We start from the raw sequence: 18,421 nt of genomic DNA on the forward strand, positions 1-18,421 counted from the left end.
GGATGACTTACAGAGGAAAAAAGCTTTACCAGAAAACATTTCTAGATAGCAAGCAAATTCAAGAACTTCACAAATGTAAAGGGCAAAATTTGTGACTAATTTATTTCCCAATATTATTCACGGATTTTTGCCATATGCTAACATCAGGAATCTATGAACAGTAGCACTCCTGCTGAGCTAGAAAGAAGCAAATTTCTGAACCTTGTGAAGCATTCTGAATCCTTTGAAAGATTTCCCAGATGTTTGTATGGGGTCATTTCATTTCTTTCTTGAGGGCTCTCAGTTGTGGAGGCCTATAAGCTGTACTTAACCAAGGAATAACACCATCTATTTGAAAAACACTGAGATAGTATCATATAAAATGTCATCCCTGTGAACAAGAGTATTTATTCTACATCTCTTCACTGAGCCCAGAAAAATGCATTCTCTGCAGGCTAAATACCTGATGCGAAGAAGGACCTGGAGGAAAGCCAGCTGGCTTAAGCTCAGCCAGTGTGAAATGAAGGTGACACATGCTGGCAGACTGAAGCACTTTGAGGAATTGGCAGCAACTTTTGCTGCCTCTCCAGTTGATGGCATCTGTCCACCCATTGTCCGAGTGGCTTTGCAATCAGCTCGACTGTGAATTTTCCAGGCATCGTCTTGTTATTCTGTATTTGTGCAGTGCCCAGAACACTGGTATCCCAGACTATGCAACTATAAACTGCTGTGAGGCAAACAATTAACAACTCTAAGCACAGAGTCTTTCCAAGCTCATCTCTGGCTGAAGGTTCTCCATATTAACAACAACAGGTATGATATCCTCTATCTGTGGCTGCACCAAGGTTGCAGCACCTCCTTACCAAGACAAAGCGTGTGAAATTAATCATGTCTTTGATGTGCTATGATGAGGAGGACAAAACCTGCCATTACTTTTGAGCCTCAGTCAGAAACTATGTTCAATAACGATATTTTACTTCGTAAAATAAAGTCAACCTCAGTGAGATGTGCAACGCTCTTCTACTGGAGTTCCTCTGATCTCAGATAAGCTACGCTGGTATTTAGAAACCATGAGCATTGAATGGACTGATTATCAGAGACAGCCTTTTTCTCAAAATAAGTAAACAAAGTAATTATTTTTTGCAGCAGGCTAAATATACTACATGGTAGTGCATATGAGACTATTTCAGTGTTTTAAAATATGCAATATTATTCCTTGTTTGAGTACAACCTCTAGGCCCCCACAACTAAAAGCCCTTGAGGAGGAAATTTTTTGCCCTTTTGCAGGAGGTTACACAAAAAAGCCTTTTGGAGGCTAAAACAAAAATATTTTTTTCAGAAAAATATACTTAATGACTACATCTTGTTCATTTTCCTTGACAAGTAAATTAGGCTTATTGCTTGACACTTTCAGACATTATTCAGCTGAGTAATGACTGATGTTATTACTGTATTACACATTAAGTTTTTCAAAATGTTAGTAAGTGGGAAGGTTTGCACTGGCTTAAATTTTCACAAGCCCTAGCCTTTTAAGTCTGCATTTCAAAAAGTCACTGTTTGATGAAAATCACAAAATTTCTGGGGTGATTTATTGTAAGTACAGGATATTTTCATAATCGCTGGGAATTGAAAATCCCCACTGAACTCACAGTTACTGAAGGGCTCATTTTATTTGAAAACTGAAACACTTCTCCAAGTGACTAAACACAAAGAATAAATGCCTTACCATTGCCGTTCCCTCTTGAAAATATAGCTCCAGATATACATTCAATCTGAAATGAAAATATTTATTTTTCCCTGTCCACAGATTAAACATGAGAGCTGTTTCTGCCACATAATCAAGAAGAACTTGTATCCAAGTATGAAAACACAACAAAACAAGAGATCCTTTTTGAAAGGAACAGTGTTACAAATCCATGGCATGTTTTTATTCAATTTACTCTATCAGATTATAAAGGAGAAGCCGTATACCATGTGCCTTTGAGGAAATAGTGTCTTATTATGTGACTCCCACTCACTGTCATGATAAGATTCAGGTGTCATTTTTCATTATGATTACAGCCCTGGCACACTAAAAGGTTTTCACCTTTTCCATTCAGTTAATATGAGCTTTTCTTGACAGCTTTTAGATTGCAAGATGATAATGATTGCAGGCATTCTGGCAGAAAACACTGAAGTTATTCTATATCAATCTTCCCTGCTGGTGTTGTTTTTTTCCTACTGCTTACACAAGAGTTACAAGCCAGTTGCCCCACATTATTATGAGATACCTCTCCTATGTCTCCACTACAACAGAGGTTATTTCAAGATTTTTTAAAAGCATCTCTTGAACTTGTAGTTTTAAGAATACAGCATCAAAGTTTGTTGAATGAGGCAAATTCTTTAGTTTCTTTTAGGTTCCAGCGTGATCAAAGTTTCACTCTGCTTATTGTAGGATTTTATACTGGGCATAGACAATACCTCAGTATCCTACAGTAATGTAATTGGAGCTGTTCTAAAAGGGTCTGTGGTATTTTCACTGTTAACTTTAGACTGTCTTTAAAAGACTGCAGGTATCTTGATTTTCTTAATACTCACATGTATTTTCTGCAGAGACCTTGTTAAAAGAAACAAAGATGTTTAAAATGTACTGTTTTGCTGTTTCTTTTGGATTTCTCGATTAGACTAATCTCTGCATTGAAACATTTCATAAATTCATTTCCTTCTTTGTCTCCTTACTATTAGGAAAAAATACAGAAGGAGAGTAAATATAATATTATGGATTAAATGTACAGCTGGTGTGAGACAACCTCCTGGGAAACCAGCCAGATACAGGAGAACGTTCTCCCTTCTGAGCATGTTCTCCTGGAGGTGTTCCACTGCTCACACTGACAGCAGGCAAGACTGCTGTCCTTGAACATGTGTTTGTTTGCAAAAGGAGGACAGAAACAAGCGAGGTGAGAAATAGAATATATATTCTTTGGCATAGCCAAATGATGTGAAGCAAATGAAGTCAGTGTTTATTAGTTCTATTATAGCCCTTTAAAATAAACATAAAATTATAGGTTAATATGAAGTAGAGCAATGAATGAAATGCTATTGCTGAGCCAGTAGCACAACCTTTAATTAGCAAGCTTTTCTCTTTTGTTAGCTGTGAAAGAGTTGTGTCTTTCACCAGCATTTTACTAGTAACACAATACTTTCACTGTAATTTTTATAGGCAAATTTGCACATTAAGTAGCTCTTGGGTTATGTGCTTGAGATTATTTTTTTCAGATATTAATATTTCTACTGCAGGTTTGTGTGAAGATTCATTTTGATAAGAAATTATTACGAATTGAGGCAAAATTAAAGCAGTATGAAGAACTGTGGCCAGATCATTATTAATCAAATCAGGATGAGGAGATGAATAGAAGAGGGTATGCAGGAAATCAACATGATCTGCAGAGCCTTGAAAAATAACTGGGAGACTAAAATATGCTCATGTAGCCAGACAATGGGGTAATAATATTGAAGCTACTAAATTCAAAAGCCCAAGTAAACTATTGTAGGTTTAAGACACTGAGTGCTCTTTGGAGGATCAGCTGCTCTGAAGCCATAGTAGTGGCCCCAGCACTTGTTTGACCCACAGAGCTATGAAGTGGTGAGGATTGCTGCCTCCCCCCTCCCTAGTGTGCCACCACTGCACGCACTAGAGGAGACAGCAAGTGCTTTGGGAGAGGAAGCTGCCATTCCCCTTCCTACCCCAGCACTAAGGGACTGACAAGGAGTATTCCTGGCCCTCCAGCACCCCTCTGCACAGAATCACAGAATCATCAAGGTTGGAATAGATCTTTCAAATCATCTAGTTAAACCATCAACCTAACACCAAACTAAATCACCCATAAATAAAAACCCCAAGTGTCACATCCAGACACTCCTTGAACATTTCAAGAGACAGTGACTTCACCTCATCCCTGGACAACTTATTCCAATACCTAACAACTCTTTCAGTGCTAATTTTTTTTAATATCTAACCTGACCCTTCCAAGGCACAACTGAAGGCCATTTCCTCTCATCCTTTCACTTGAGACATGACAGGAAAGACTGGCCCCCACTTGGCTACAACCTCCTTTCAGGTAGTTTTAGAGAGCAGTGAGGTCCCCCCCAGCCAAGCCTCCTTTTCTCCAGGCTAAACACCCCCAACTCCCTCAGCTGCCCATCATAAGACTTGTGCTCCAGACCCTTCACCAGCTTCACTGCCCTTCTCTGAACACCCTCCAAAACCTCAGTGTCTTCCTTGTTGTGAGGGGCCCAGAACTGAACAGAGCATTGAAGTCTCGTGTCACCAGTGCTGAGTGCAGGGAGAAAATCACTTCTCTAGTCCTGCTGGACATGCTGTTCGCCAAGATGTATATCATTGGCGTTCTTGGCCACCTGGGCACACAGCTGGCCAGCTGTAAACTAGCAACCCCAAATGTCTTTCTGCTAAGCAGCTCTCATGCTACTTTTCCCCAAGCCTATATTGATGCATGGGGTTGCTGCAATACAAATGCAGTACCCAGCACTTTGCTTTACTAAGTATCATGTGGTTGTCCTCCACCCACTGATCCAGCCTGTCAAGATCTCTCTGGAGAGCCTTCCTATGCTCCAGCAGAAAAACACTTCAATTTAATTTAATTTGGTGTTATCTGCGAACTTACTGAGGATGCACTAAATCGCCTTATCTTATTGATAAAAGATATGAAACAAGACCAACCTCAATATTGAGTCCTGGGGAATGCCACCAGTGACTGGCCATCAACTGGATTTAGTTCCATTCTCTACCATTTTCTTGGCCCAGCCATCCAGCCACTGTTTAATCCAGTAAAAATTGCATCTGTTCAAGCCAAAAAAAGACTCAATTTCTTCAGGAGACTGTTGTGGAATATGGTGTTGCAGCCTTTACTGAAGTCTAGTTATTCAACAACCACAGCTTTTCCCTCATCTTCTAAGCAAGTAACCTTGCTTATAGAAGATTAGGGTGCCCATGCAGGACCTGCCTTTCATAAAGCCCATGTGGCTGGGCCTCATCCCCTGGCTGTCCTGCACATGCTGTATGATGGCACTCATGATGATCTGCTCCATGACTTTCCCCAGTACCAAGGTCAGGATGACGGGCCTTTAGTATCCCAGATCATCCTTTCAATCCCTCTCATGGATGGGTGTTACACTTGCTAATTACTTTCTGGTAATTCTGGGACTTCTCCAGTTAACCAGGATTGCTGGTAAATGACTGGAAGTGACTTGGGAAGCTCTTCTGGCCAGCTCCCTCGTTACTCTCACTGCACCCTCTCTGGGCCCACAGACTTGTGGGTGTCTAATTGGCCCAGAATGTCACTATCTGCTTCTTTTTGGATTATGGGAGCTTCACTCTGCTTCCATCACAAACCTCCAGCTCTGGGAGCTGTACCTCACTGTTGAGCCTCCTGTCCTCCCTGCAGATCCCACCATGCTCCAGGCAGCTCCCCTCCATCAACTCACCACGCAGCTGTTCAGCTCTGCCATCACTTCACTGTCATAAATGTTCACACCAGATTTGAACCAACATTTCCTGGTCACAGTCATTATTTAGGTAGTTCTGCTCTGTACTGAGCCTTTTTACCAAGTACCTCTTGGTATAAAAAACAGCAGAGTTCAGGGTAATGGTTACAGGCTCATTCAAAACAGCCAGCAACTTCAAGTGGTTGGTTGACTACTCCAAGCTTTAAGATTCAATAGTAGAAAGGAGTATTCTGAGTATTAGCTCATGCAGCCAGAAAACTGGTTACATCATAAAAATATAATCCTTTTAAATCACAGCTCAGTGGAGACAGTTACATGCCAATTGACCTAACAATTTGAAGCTCGTGGGAAGGCAGGCATGTGTTAAAAATTTGCATTATGCCTTATCTGATGCCTTTAAAAAAAAGAAACCTTTAGCCATTCAAATGTTTAAGAACGTGAAATAAGGTAAGATTAATTTCTACTTGGTGTTGGTACCAGACTACACTGGGGAAACAAAGGACTCTGTGGAAACAGACTAAATTAGATGGGATAGGGCAGTGGTGCTACCTCAGTATTTTAGCTGAGAAATTCTCTGGCACATTATAAAACCTGATGCAGCCATGGTCAAAAGTGGAACCACTGCATGATAGAATGAACCTCAAAAGGAAAGGCAGTTAAGCCTCTATCACTTTCCTTTTCTTTTAAGATGCCTTTGAAGTGAGACACTTCATATGATGGCTGCTTGGCTGTGGGTGTTGCATCATTGTGGTTTGAGTGCTTCTGACTATTTCCCTTTAACTTTGGAAAAAGATACACTGCCAACAACCAAAAGTAAACTGTACTTATCCACATATAATTCCCCCATACCTTAAATCATGAGTTTTGCTCCACAAAACATAAACTGTTCAGGGTCAGTGCAGGATTATCCCATCAGAAACACAGTAAATAAAGTCATTACAATAGGAAGAGAATTGGGCAGTTAGAATATTTTTGTTTCTCTTAAGTAACACAAAAATTAAATAAACAGATGAATTAAACTGCTCTGGTGCATGATTTGCAGGAGAAAATGTTAACTACTTCAATGCCAAGGTTAAACTAAGCTCAAGAACACCCATAGTTCAAAACAAGAGCTGAGTCAGTAGCAGGCTATGAAATTAGAAAACAACTTGTAGTTTATATTTAAGGAAGAGTTTTAAGGGATTTTTTGTTTTGTTTTGTTATTAATTTGATTAACTTTACAAGGGACCTCTGTCAAGACATTTCAATTAAGTCATAAAGTTCTAAGTTTGGCAAACTGTAGACCATCAGAGTACCACCACCATGATTAACAGAGCTTAGGCCCTGGATGGAAAGCGCTGAGTTTTGGATTTCGGTTGTGGGGAAAAGGGGGCACAGAGAAATCAAAATCTGTCTCACAGAGGCTGTGCAAAATTAATTTGGATCCTTCTTGTGCCACCAAAAAACCCTAGACAATAAAAACCTTTCAGATGCTTCTTAACTCAGTGCTATCAAAACCCTGAAATACTTACCTTTTTATGAGAAATTGTCTAGAATCAAAAATTGTAATGATAATCAATTGAAGTGAAGGATTGCCAGTAAGGACAGAAATAGGAGTAAAATGATGATCTTACATAACCAGTTAAAACCTACAGGAACATGAATGCAATGGAAGCATGCTACTTCCAGCAAGGCAAATTGAGATCAGTATCTCAGGGAAACAAAATATTCAACAGTGAAGAGCTATGCTATTTAGACAAAATTAAAAAGGGAGATTTTCAAGACTTTTAGTAGACTGATTTACTACATCTGTACATTGACCCAAGTAAGTATGCTGTATTACTGTTCGAGGCACTGTCATTTCCAAACTATACTTTCCCCTCTCAAATCATCCTTTTGCATGAAATGAAGTATCACAACTGCAGCAAATTCAAAAAAACCCACATCATGTTAAAGAAACGGAGAAACTTATACAAACCAAAATAAAATGTAAACAAAATTAGTGGTCTGACTTAAATTGACAAAACCATAGTAACCCTAAAGTCTGAAAATCCAGCTTGACATCGTGTCCCTTGCTGAAACCTGTGTGTCATTTACTCATTTGTTAGTTTTGGGGTTTTTTTTCACAAAAGATAAGGGTACTGCTAAAAAATATTATATGATCAAAATGACATTGCCCAGAATACTTTAAATTTTTTTCTATTTACTTTTCAAATTTCAGGTCTGCATAATGAAAATCATATTACAGGAAAATAAGATAAATTCCCAAGTCAGGTAAGAATATAAAAATCTTAAATCATATGAAATACTATCCAAAGTTTATCCAGCCCTCACACACAGCAGAGCCTAAACCAGAGACTTCTTGCTTTCAGTGCATACTTTTTAAATAAGAAAAGGATTTGCCCACGAGACAAATTATCTGAGTGGTCTGGCAGTGTCTCAGTATGCTATCATGTCTTGCTTTCTTACACACCAAGGTCTTTTTTTTTCCAGGTTGCTTAGAGCAGAGGCAAGACTAGCTTTATGAACAGGAAGCTTACAGGGGCACCTACACTTCATTTCATCATACTGTATGTTTTGCTCAACTAGCCTTCAGGCTAAACCCTTTTAAATGCTCTTGATCAGCTTATGTAGAAAAATGAATTACTCTTTAACACGCCAATAATCCAAAGTATGGAAAAAACTATTCAAGACCTTACATCACAGAGATTCCATTTTACTGTATAACATAGAAGAGAATAGAAGGTCAAAATACAAATGTTTGAAAACTCTGACTGTGAGAAAAATAAAAAACCCTTTTGTTTCCATAGTATGTGACATTCTCTATACTCCTTTTTGAGTTCAATTTCATTATCTCAGAATAACTAGTTTCTGAGAAGGATCATAACCGCAAGTAACCTCAGAAAAATGCTTTGGCTTTAAAAAGGACTAGAAATCTAATGGGAAGAATTATTATTATTATTATTATTATTATTATAACTTCCAGTCCAAACTAAGAGATACAGGTGGCTTGGATCGTCCCTACAAACATTAGACTAGCCTTCAGCTTCAGATGCTTTATATTAGGTTACCTTAGGATACGAAGGTTTAAATTAGTGGGAATTTTGCTGTTGATTCCAAGGGACACTTATCTGCCACAATTTTGCCTTAACAAGGTATCAGTGCTTGCCAAAAACTGTTTCTTGGTTTACTTACAAATTATTGCAAAACATATTTGGCTTAACATATAATGGGTTCAAATTTTCAGGTGGTATAAATCAGTGAAGCTGCAGAACCATGCCAATTTAATCCACTTGAGAATCTACCTGTAGGGTTTATCCCATTTAAGATCATTCATAGCAGTAAAGTAATTAATTTTAAAATATTCCTGGTTTTACATGGCAGGTAGTCAGAGTGGGTTCACCGAGGGCTACTGCATTTTTGTGGCTCTAACCAGCAAATCAAGCAAACCCATCCTTTCAGAAATGTATTATTCCTTAAAAGTAAGACTCCAATTAGCCTAGTTTTTTTCTTTATTCAGTCCTGGCACCACTCAGTAATTATATGCTGCATTTAAATTTAGACAACACAGATGCAAACATGCCTTTGCAAGGTTGCTTACAATAGAAAAACTGAATAACAGTGATTCATTGCTATTAAAAAGTTGATTCATATTAGTTATTCACACAACTTTGTGTTACTTGTTAACAACTAGAAATACTTGTACAAGCTCAGCTTTCAATGTCCTTTTTTTTTCAAAAAATTGTCTAAAGTAAATTCAATTCATTTCACTTGATGTAGTACTTTCATGATAAGAGACAAATTTGCCATTTATTGGTAAATGCACTTGTGCACTTAGCCTTACAGGAAGGGAAAGAAAGAAAATAAGCATCTTAACATAACTGCAACTGGGAAGTAGTCTCTTCCCCCAATTACTTCTACAGACACGTACTTATTCCATGCTGCTGCAGAATAGGAGATTCTTCTAGCTAACCTATACGTATTTAAGAACTGTTGGTATTTGCCTTATTTTAAAATAACACAAGGCATTTGGAAGTCAAAGATTAAGCAACCTAACATGAGAGAGAGCAAATCCATGTCATACATATCAATTATAATATTTATAGGTTTGCATTGCAGTAGTGGTTTTTTGACTAAAGCACACGTAATGCAAAATACCATAATGTAAAAAAAAAGAAAATCAATATACCATTGCCTAACTTAATGAAAATTCTTGTTAACTATTTCACTGGAATAGTATCTTGATTTTGGATAAATCTTTATTACTGTACTGTATGAAAGCACTAGCAGTTTAGATAAAAAAATAGATCTACGCAATCCTAAAAACCTTCACCTGCCCATTCTCCCTTTAGGATTCCATCGAGCAAACACTTTTTAAATATTTAGCAAAAGGTAGGAATGACCAGTAAGTGGTATCACTAACTGCAAAACTTGTCTCTTCAACTTCTGGTCTGCTATAATGTCTTCTAAGTCAAGTTCTTTCCATTCAGAAAAAAAAAACATAAAATCAAATAACCATCCAAGTCTGTAACTATGCAAGTGTTGTGTGAAATAATTTGTTGAAGATGGCTAACTTTCCACTGGTTTCTGTGGAGTTGTAAATAGCACAGAATAATTTGGGTCGGAAGGGACCCTTGAAGGTCATCTTGTCCAGCGCCCTACAATGAGCAGGGAATTTTCAACCAGGTCTTTTGATTAGCTTCTGAATAGAACCATTTTTTCCTCCAACTAAGAATAATGAATAAAAAGTATTATTGTGAAGTAAACTGACAAAGATACTTTTGGAAAAAAGTAAGATGGATACATTATTTAGATTGATTCCAAGATGGAGGCCAATTTCCCGTGGATTTTGCTAGAACAACGATTATGAAGCATAGATTAAGTTATCCTGGATATATTTGCTGATTTCCCTGATATGAGAGCTGCAAAGAATAATTCCAGTAAGTAAATGTGATGGCCATTAAACTACTGATTAAAATGAGCCTTAATTTCTCTGACAAGATCCCAAAACCCATATTGACTTACACTGCTCCAAAGTCAAAGACTTCAGCCAGTGGCAAATCAATATAGTGGTGTCTAAAAGATACCCTGTTTTGATACAGTGTAAGGAATTGCTTTCTAATTTACTGTAGTGAATGAACTGGAATGCATAAATTTAAATTTATCTGTTTCACTGACCTTGAAGCTGGCGCCCTTTGTACAAATCTTTTGTTTTTGTTGGGTGAGCTCTGGCACCATTATCACATTTAGGTTGTTCATACCTAAAGAACAAACAGGGAGAGAACAAAAACAGCCAAGGTTAATTGGATCAAGAATTAATTAATTTCAAATTTTGTAGTCCTCATACCTTCTCGTATTCAAGGAAAAAGCCCACATTTTCATTCAGAGGGCAATGCAAACTTGTCTATCTTTCACTTACCTCAAAGAAACCACCTTTATTCTCCTGGAGTTGATGCCAAACTAAAAAAAAATATTCTCTCTTCTAAAACCCATTCTACTGGGAGAAAAACTAATGAACTGCTATAAATTAATACCAAATAAAATTATTTTGAAAAATATACAAAAGAAGCCCCACAGAAGCAAAAAAAAAAAGAAAAAAAGATGCTGTCTCCTACCTATAAAAAAAGTCATAAACAATACCACAGACAGTACTCATGTTGGGAAACACCAGAGAAACAATACCAAAATCACAGAAAGGCAGGTACTGTAGTTAGGGACTACTGCAGCTCTAAATTCATGTGCTACTGCGTCTTCTAAAAAAAAAAAATAGTTTAAGTAAGAAGGGTTAATGTTTTGAACAAAAGTGAAAAAGTGATAGGATTTCCAGAAGGAAGATAATTGGGCTGGAAATGCTTGAAGTGAATTGTGAAGAAGACTGAATCTCCACCTGCTACTGGAATATACTGGTTCTTCTATGCTTGCTGGATTTACTTAAAGTCACTTAGTCTAACTGGTAACTAGAGACTGCTATTTGTACTTCCAACGAACAGTGACTTATGCAACACCACTAGCAATATCTTTTATGCAAGACCAGGAGGCATGGGAGGAGCATCTGCTGCTGAATCTCACCTCCTTTTCCATGTCCCACCATCAATGCATAGTGGTTTTTCACTCACCTCAACAGAGTCTCTTTCTGAGAAATTTTTACTTTATTGTCCTAAAGCAGACTGAAGTTGCAGGACTTAGCAGGGAGCACTTCAGAGAATGTTTCAATTCTCAGTTAAATGAACATGCATCGTGTCTATATACATGTGTGCACATATTGTTCACTGAATAGATTCTAGATTCTTTCATAGTTTATATAACTGAAGTTCTGCTACTCCAACTTCACCAAAATCACATTTACTGCGTGGCATACTTAGATTTCTTATTAAATTATATTAATCCAATTTTTTTGGAACAAAATATTTCTAAAAACATTGAGTGGTGGTAATGTCCTGGATTCAGGTCAGACTGCTTCTAAAAACAATGCCTAAATATTTTGCTCTTAATTATCGGGCAGCAGAGAAAACTGCAATATTATTTTTTCCTTTGAGCACTTAATTTATTTCTATACCATCTGATGAAACTGACGACTAGCCCACCAAGCTTTGGCTGCTGCAAGAAGGTACAGTATAATTTTTATGGACATGGGAGAGCTACAGACTCTTTTTACCCTACAGAATGGCAGAAATAGAAGGTGCTTTGATAACATGAGTTGGATTCAGATACTTGATGGATGACCACTTCAATTAGCCAAGAAAACAGTGAAAAGGAAGTCTCTGAGCAATACCACTAATGCAGTATCTGGCAAACAGCCTGGCCCCTGATTAATCTGATACCTGACTCTGCATTCCCCTCCTTCTCTTCCATTACTGTGACTGCTCTGTGCCTACATTTCACTTTTTGGCCTCTACTCTTCTACCCTTTTGGCTGATATTTTTGTTAAATACACACATAAACAATCATATACAAACTAAATCTATAAAAACCCAATAGGTGTTAAAATGCTGCAATGTGAAAAGTCTATGTTTAACTCTTTAAAGCAACTGAAGAAAGAAAACAAGTCATTTATAGTTTACCATACAGGAACAGCCATGCTAAAAACTGATAAGAAAAACAGACTTGCCTCAGTTTTCATGGAGAAAGAGTGGGAACGGGATAGTATGTCAGAATGGAACACAGGTTAAAAATAGTGTATTTAAAAGACATCCCAAGTTACTCTTTTGAATTTAAAAGGGGAAAGAATCTTTAGCAGTAAATGTATATCTAGAATTGGCAAGGGCTTAGGAAGACTGCTTTATACCTCTGATCAGTCTGCTGGGAAGAACTGCGATTTACTGAGGTGTACAAAGCAGTAGAGGACGGAGGCTTCCACAGGGATTCTACAGTGAGGGCAGCTTCATGAAACAGATGATTTATGTTCCTTTTTAAGTTTAGAGAATCTTGTGCAAGTTTGGGGTTTACTCTGCACGAGATCCTAGTTGCTAAAAAAAGTCACATGTGAGAACTCAGCCCCATGGTCCCCACTGAACCAAAAGGCTGAGGTTCATGCTGTGATTTCCAAGAGGCATTGGGAGCCAGCTGGTGAGGACCACACTAACACTTTTTGGGAATGGTTGTTTTTACCCTTTAAATGCATTACCTCCTTTTAATCCAGATTTATTCCACAATTTCACCTATTTCTTTTGTTTTACTGTCTTAAATGTACTAGAGGGGTTCTTCATTGACATACCTTTATTTTAACTCTAGAATGAGTTTATTTTTTTCTGAAATACCTTCACTGACAAATGATTTGTCTTTTTTCCAGATGACAGTGTATTAGAAGCTAAATGAGTGTTAATAACTTCCCTTCATTTTGAGGGTCATATTTAACATGACTACCATTTAATGTGGTGTTCAGAACCTTATAATATGACAAATATCATGAGTACGTTCAAAACCAATAAAAAGTAGAATGTTGAGCTGTTCTGGCAATAGCTTTCTGGATCTGTCTATCCTTTCAGTGTTGTCCCTTAGCAATTTGACCCTTATTTGCAGAACAGAGATTTCAGTCTGCTATGCACCCATCTTGTTACCAGGAGTACTAATGATATCAGTTCCTGCGGTAGAGTTTTAAGATCTTTTAATTTGTATTTTGAAGTGGAAAACTGAAAGACAGTACACCAAATATTGCACAAGCCACTGACTGTTTAAATTAGGAAGGACTCACATATTCCTTCTTTCCATTCTATAAGAATTACAAAAAGACAAGTATATTCTGATCCCCATTTAGTTCCCTCTCCCTGAAGAAAAAAAAAGTTTAGTTTTATCAGTACTGAAAAGAAAATTAAAATCAAGAAATAATTAATGGGATTCCAGCCCATCTAAATATTTCTCAGAAATGAGGTCTAGACATTCCTCTTAAACTCCAGGCAGTAATCCCACCTGCTTGTTTACCAAGACTGTAGATTCCTAAATACACCAGTCATCCTTTATTTAGTATAAAATTCCTAAAACTGAGTACTCTCCTTATCCATCTGTGCTCAGAAATGTCCTCTTTGGGGATATCACTGAATTTTACTTCCGCAGAGCTTCACTGAGGACTGACCTTAAGTCTAACAAAGCTGAAAAATTAGAAATGGTCAAGAACACAGCAGCTGATCTTTTTAGTATCAGTCATCAGGCAGAGCACTTTGTGTCTAAACCATATGCATGGAAAGATTTTATCCAATTTTCCAGCCTTTCAACCTTGAGACATGCAGCACAGTGAAAGGTCTTCCTGCTGCCTCTTCTCCCACAGCTGAGTGACTGTGTAGTTACCAAAAACAAGAGCCCAGCAGACCAAACAGGGGAAAAAAAGAGACAGAGACTGACTCTAGGTCCATAGGTGATTCATCAAGGGGTTGAGAAGGCCTATAATTCCAGTCTGTTTGACAGCAGGGGCCAAAATGGCACATACTGCATGCACACTATACATATTAATAGGAAAGCAAGGTGGTTGATTTTTAAGGATCATCACCTCCAGTTTCATAAATGGCTCATCCTGACAGGCAAGATGCAGCAGGAACCCCATGCAGGTGAAGAAAGTGCACGTAACAAAACTCACATTTAAAAAGGAAGCATACAATTGGTCAGCTGATACAGGAGGAATAAACAGACACTGTTAAGTGTGCAGGGATGGGGTTGGGAATCTGGTAAGGAGTATGAAGACAACAAGAAGAACTTCCTACATGCGTATCAGCAGCAAAAAGAAGACAAGGGAAGTGTGAGCCTGCTGCTGAATGGGATAAGAGACCTTGTGACAAAGAACAGAGAGAAGGCAGAAGTACTCCATGGCACCTCCTTCCCAGTCTCTACTTGCAAGACCAGTCTCCAAGGAATCCCAGGTTCTTGAGAGCAGTAGTAAAGTCTAGAGCAAGGAAGACTTGTCCTGGGTCATAAAGGATCAATGCAGGGATTGTCTGAACAAATTGGACACACATAACTCCATGGGACCTGATGGGATGCACCCACAAGTGCTGAGGAAGCTGGCTGATTTGTGGGCCACTCTATTATATCTGAAAGGTTGTACTGACTGGGAAAGGTTCCCGAGGACTGGAAGAAAGAAGATGTCACTTCTGTGTTCAAGAAGGGCAAGGAAGAACCATATAAGCCAGAGAGCCTTACCTCAGTTTCTGAGAAGGTGATGAAGTAAATCCTCCCATAAGCTATTTCAAAACTTATGAAGAAGGTGATTGAGAGTTGTCAGGATGGAATTATGAAAAACTTCCCCAATGCTGCAGCTTCCTGTGATTCTGTAACTTGCACAGTGGATAAGGTGAGATGGGCAGATTATATCTATCTTAATTTTAGCTAGGCTTTTGACATTGTCTCTGAACACATTCTCATAGACAAACTGACGAAGTATGTACAAGATAAATGAACAGTGAGGTGTGTTGAAAACTGGCTGAACAGCCAGTTTCAAATAGTTGGGATGAGCAGAAACATTTCAGCTGGAAGTCAGTCACCAGTGGAGTGCCCCAAAACTTGTTTATTGTTAAACATATTGTTTAACCTCTTCCTTAATGACCAGGACACTGGGACATGGAACAACTTTAGTAAGTTTGCAGATGATACAAAACTGGGAGGAAGTGTCTGATACACAAGACAGTTGTGCTGCCATTCAGAGGAACTTCAACAGGCTGCAGAAATGGGTTGGCGGGAATCTCATGAAGTTTAAAAAAGCAAAATTCTTGCCCCTGGCACAGATTAACTCCCTGCATCAGTACAGTATGTGGTCAACCAGCTGGAAAACAACTTTGAAGCAAGAATTTCTGGGATTTCTGATGGATGCTGAGTATGACAGCAAAGAAGGCCAACAGCCTCCAGGGTTGCACTAGAAACGTACTGCCATCAGCTCAAGGGAGGAGATCCTTGCCCTCTCGTTCACAGTGGGAGAATGAGACTCATCTGCAATGCTGTGTCCAGCTCTGAGCTCCACTAACAACAGAGACATGGGCACACTGGATCTAGGAAAGGGCCACAAATATGATTAAGGGACTGGAGCATTTGATATGGCAAGAAAAGAATGCTGACAATGCTCACCCTGGAGAAAAGAAGGCTCATGGGGGATCTTAATGTTGTCTCTAAGTATCCAAAGAGAAGAAAACAATGAAAGGGAAGTTATAATCTGCTTGCTGATGTCCAGTGGCAGAAAAAAAGGTAATGGGCACAAAATAAAATGCTAAAAATTTCAGGTAAAGGTAAGAAAAAACTTATTTTTAACTCTGATGGTGATCAAGCACTAAAACAGGCTTCTTAGAGAGGCTATGGATTCCTTATTCTTAGCAACTCTCAGAATAAACTGGACAATCCTGAGCAATCTACTATAGATGATCTTGCTTTGAGTAGGGGCATTGGATCAGAAAACCTCCAGAGGTCCCTACCAATCTCAGCTATTCTGTGACTCTATAGTAAAATGATATCAATAAGAAATAAAACACAAACAAAAAAACCAAAACCAAAAACCAAAAAAAAGGAGAAAAAAGAAAAAGAAACAACACCTCAAACCCTCCTCCCAAAAAAACCCAAACAAAAAACTCACAAGAAGAAAAACCAAACCAAAAATAAAAAAAAAGAAGACCCCACCAAAACCCAAAATCCAACAAAAACAAAAGCACAGCAGGAGCCCCATTGCTTGATGAGCACAAAAAAATGTTTTGGACTCGAATTAGGGTATAGGAAATAAAATTATTTAAGACAATCATTCAAAGAAGGATTAGCACTAAAAAGAAGAAAATAATGAACAAATCTAGGGGTAGAGAACAGAGAAAAACATAAAAGGGAGTATCTGGAATCTCTAGAAGTCATCTTTAGATCCTCATACAATATGTATAGTGATCCTACAGTTTCATCATGAAATTTAGACTATTATGTTTCGACCATTTATGGACCTCAACTTGTCAAAAACAGTTGATCAACAGCGACTTTAAGTGACAAAATCAAAGAATCCTTAAGGTTGGAAAAGACCTCTAAGATCATCAAGTCCACTTCAGATGTCACTGTAATTGGCATAGTCTAGACTATAGTATAAACAGGTAGCAATAACTCAGCACTTGAAGAATACGTGAAAAAATCCTCCCCAACAGTATACTATTTTACAGCATGCAGCTTATAATGCATGTTTCTTTCACAAACCTTATGCAAATGATAAAAAAGATTTTGTTCAAGTTATAAGAGTTATGATTGCATCAAGATACCTATACTGCCTGCCAGCTCCATATGAGCTTCTATAGCATTCCTACAAGAGCCAAACCTCAATGACCAACCTAAATAACATCCTTTGGAACTTGATATGTGCTTTGCCTACATCTGCACTATGTGGCTTACAAAAATTTACCACGTATCCGGCTCAGCTGAGATGACTGAACTCCAGCCTTCTATTAATAACACACTAAAATGATATTTCCTAGCTATGGGTTCCCGAGGAGTTGTTCCATCAAAGACCATCATATGAAATAGTTGAGTAGGTTGCTGGAAAAATAACAAAATAACTAAGCATTTCTGAGGTTGGACGTGGTTTGTGTCACTTGCCTCTTTTATATTCAGGATAAGGAGTGTGAGATTTCCTCTGGGATTATTCATTATATGCTTCAAGTCTTGGATTCCTAGCACAAAAAAGGAGTAAAGAAGAGGACTAGGATGGCAAACTACCTGTGCCATTGCAGTGAAAGAGTCCATTGGCATCTGGCCTTAATTTTTGATGTCTCAAAGTATTTCACTTCATAAAAAACCTGTATGACATAATTCCACCAGCAATAGAAATCTACATGACAGTCTATGGACACTAGGGCATGTTCTTACCACAGCTTTTGAGAACTGAACATGTACTCCTTTACCTGGTTGAGGTACCGGGGATCGGACGTCCTGTATCTACCAGAACACACCAGCAGTATCCCGTGGAAGGATGGCACTGCACTGGTTTGTAGAGGCCACCCTGAGCGCACTCTGGAATGAACACATTGTCCTTCTGGGGCTGCTTTGCTTCCTCCAGGGCTGACTGAAGTTCTTGGTCACATGATGATGCTTTTGGATGGAAAAGAAAAGTACTGAAGAAGACAGATGGAAAGAGTCTACTCAATTTATCAAACAGATTTTCTATCTTTCTTTGATTGCATATAAGGATTTTCTTTGTTAAAGCTTGCTACAGCTCAAATACCAGCTACAATGGTTTAGGCTATATATTGTTAAAAACTTTAGTTTCCTTTTCATGCAGCTGCTTCATTTTATAGTTCTAATAGTATTTTGAACACCCCCTTTCCTATACTTGACGTAATCCATGGATAAGCATATACTTTGTGACTTAAAAAAAACTTCATGCACTCCACAGTCCCTAAAGAACGGATACTTTTCAGAAGCAATATTAAAAATCCAGGTGCTTAGGATTCCTTAAATGAATTATTCATCCAGATATTCATTTGGATGTTTATACTCTGCTCGTTCTCTCCAGTTCTGAAACAAC

The 18,421-nt window shown here is 38.2% G+C and overlaps 1 protein-coding gene across 1 annotated transcript in view; it reads right to left on the reverse strand.

The window, feature by feature from the left end:
- The window catches only part of LOC102042830 (SPARC-related modular calcium-binding protein 2), a gene marked incomplete at its 5' end in the record, with an annotated part of 72,727 nt that overhangs the window by 25,038 nt on the left and 29,268 nt on the right, over window positions 1-18,421 (reverse strand). The window contains 2 exons of the mRNA XM_005430377.2: window positions 10,639-10,721; window positions 17,799-17,985. Of these exons, the coding sequence (XP_005430434.1) occupies window positions 10,639-10,721; window positions 17,799-17,985 (270 nt within the window). The remainder of the gene's footprint in view (window positions 1-10,638; window positions 10,722-17,798; window positions 17,986-18,421) is intronic.

Source organism: Geospiza fortis, unplaced genomic scaffold (genome assembly GCF_000277835.1).
Source record: "Geospiza fortis unplaced genomic scaffold, GeoFor_1.0 scaffold1616, whole genome shotgun sequence".
NCBI lineage: Eukaryota > Metazoa > Chordata > Aves > Passeriformes > Thraupidae > Geospiza > Geospiza fortis.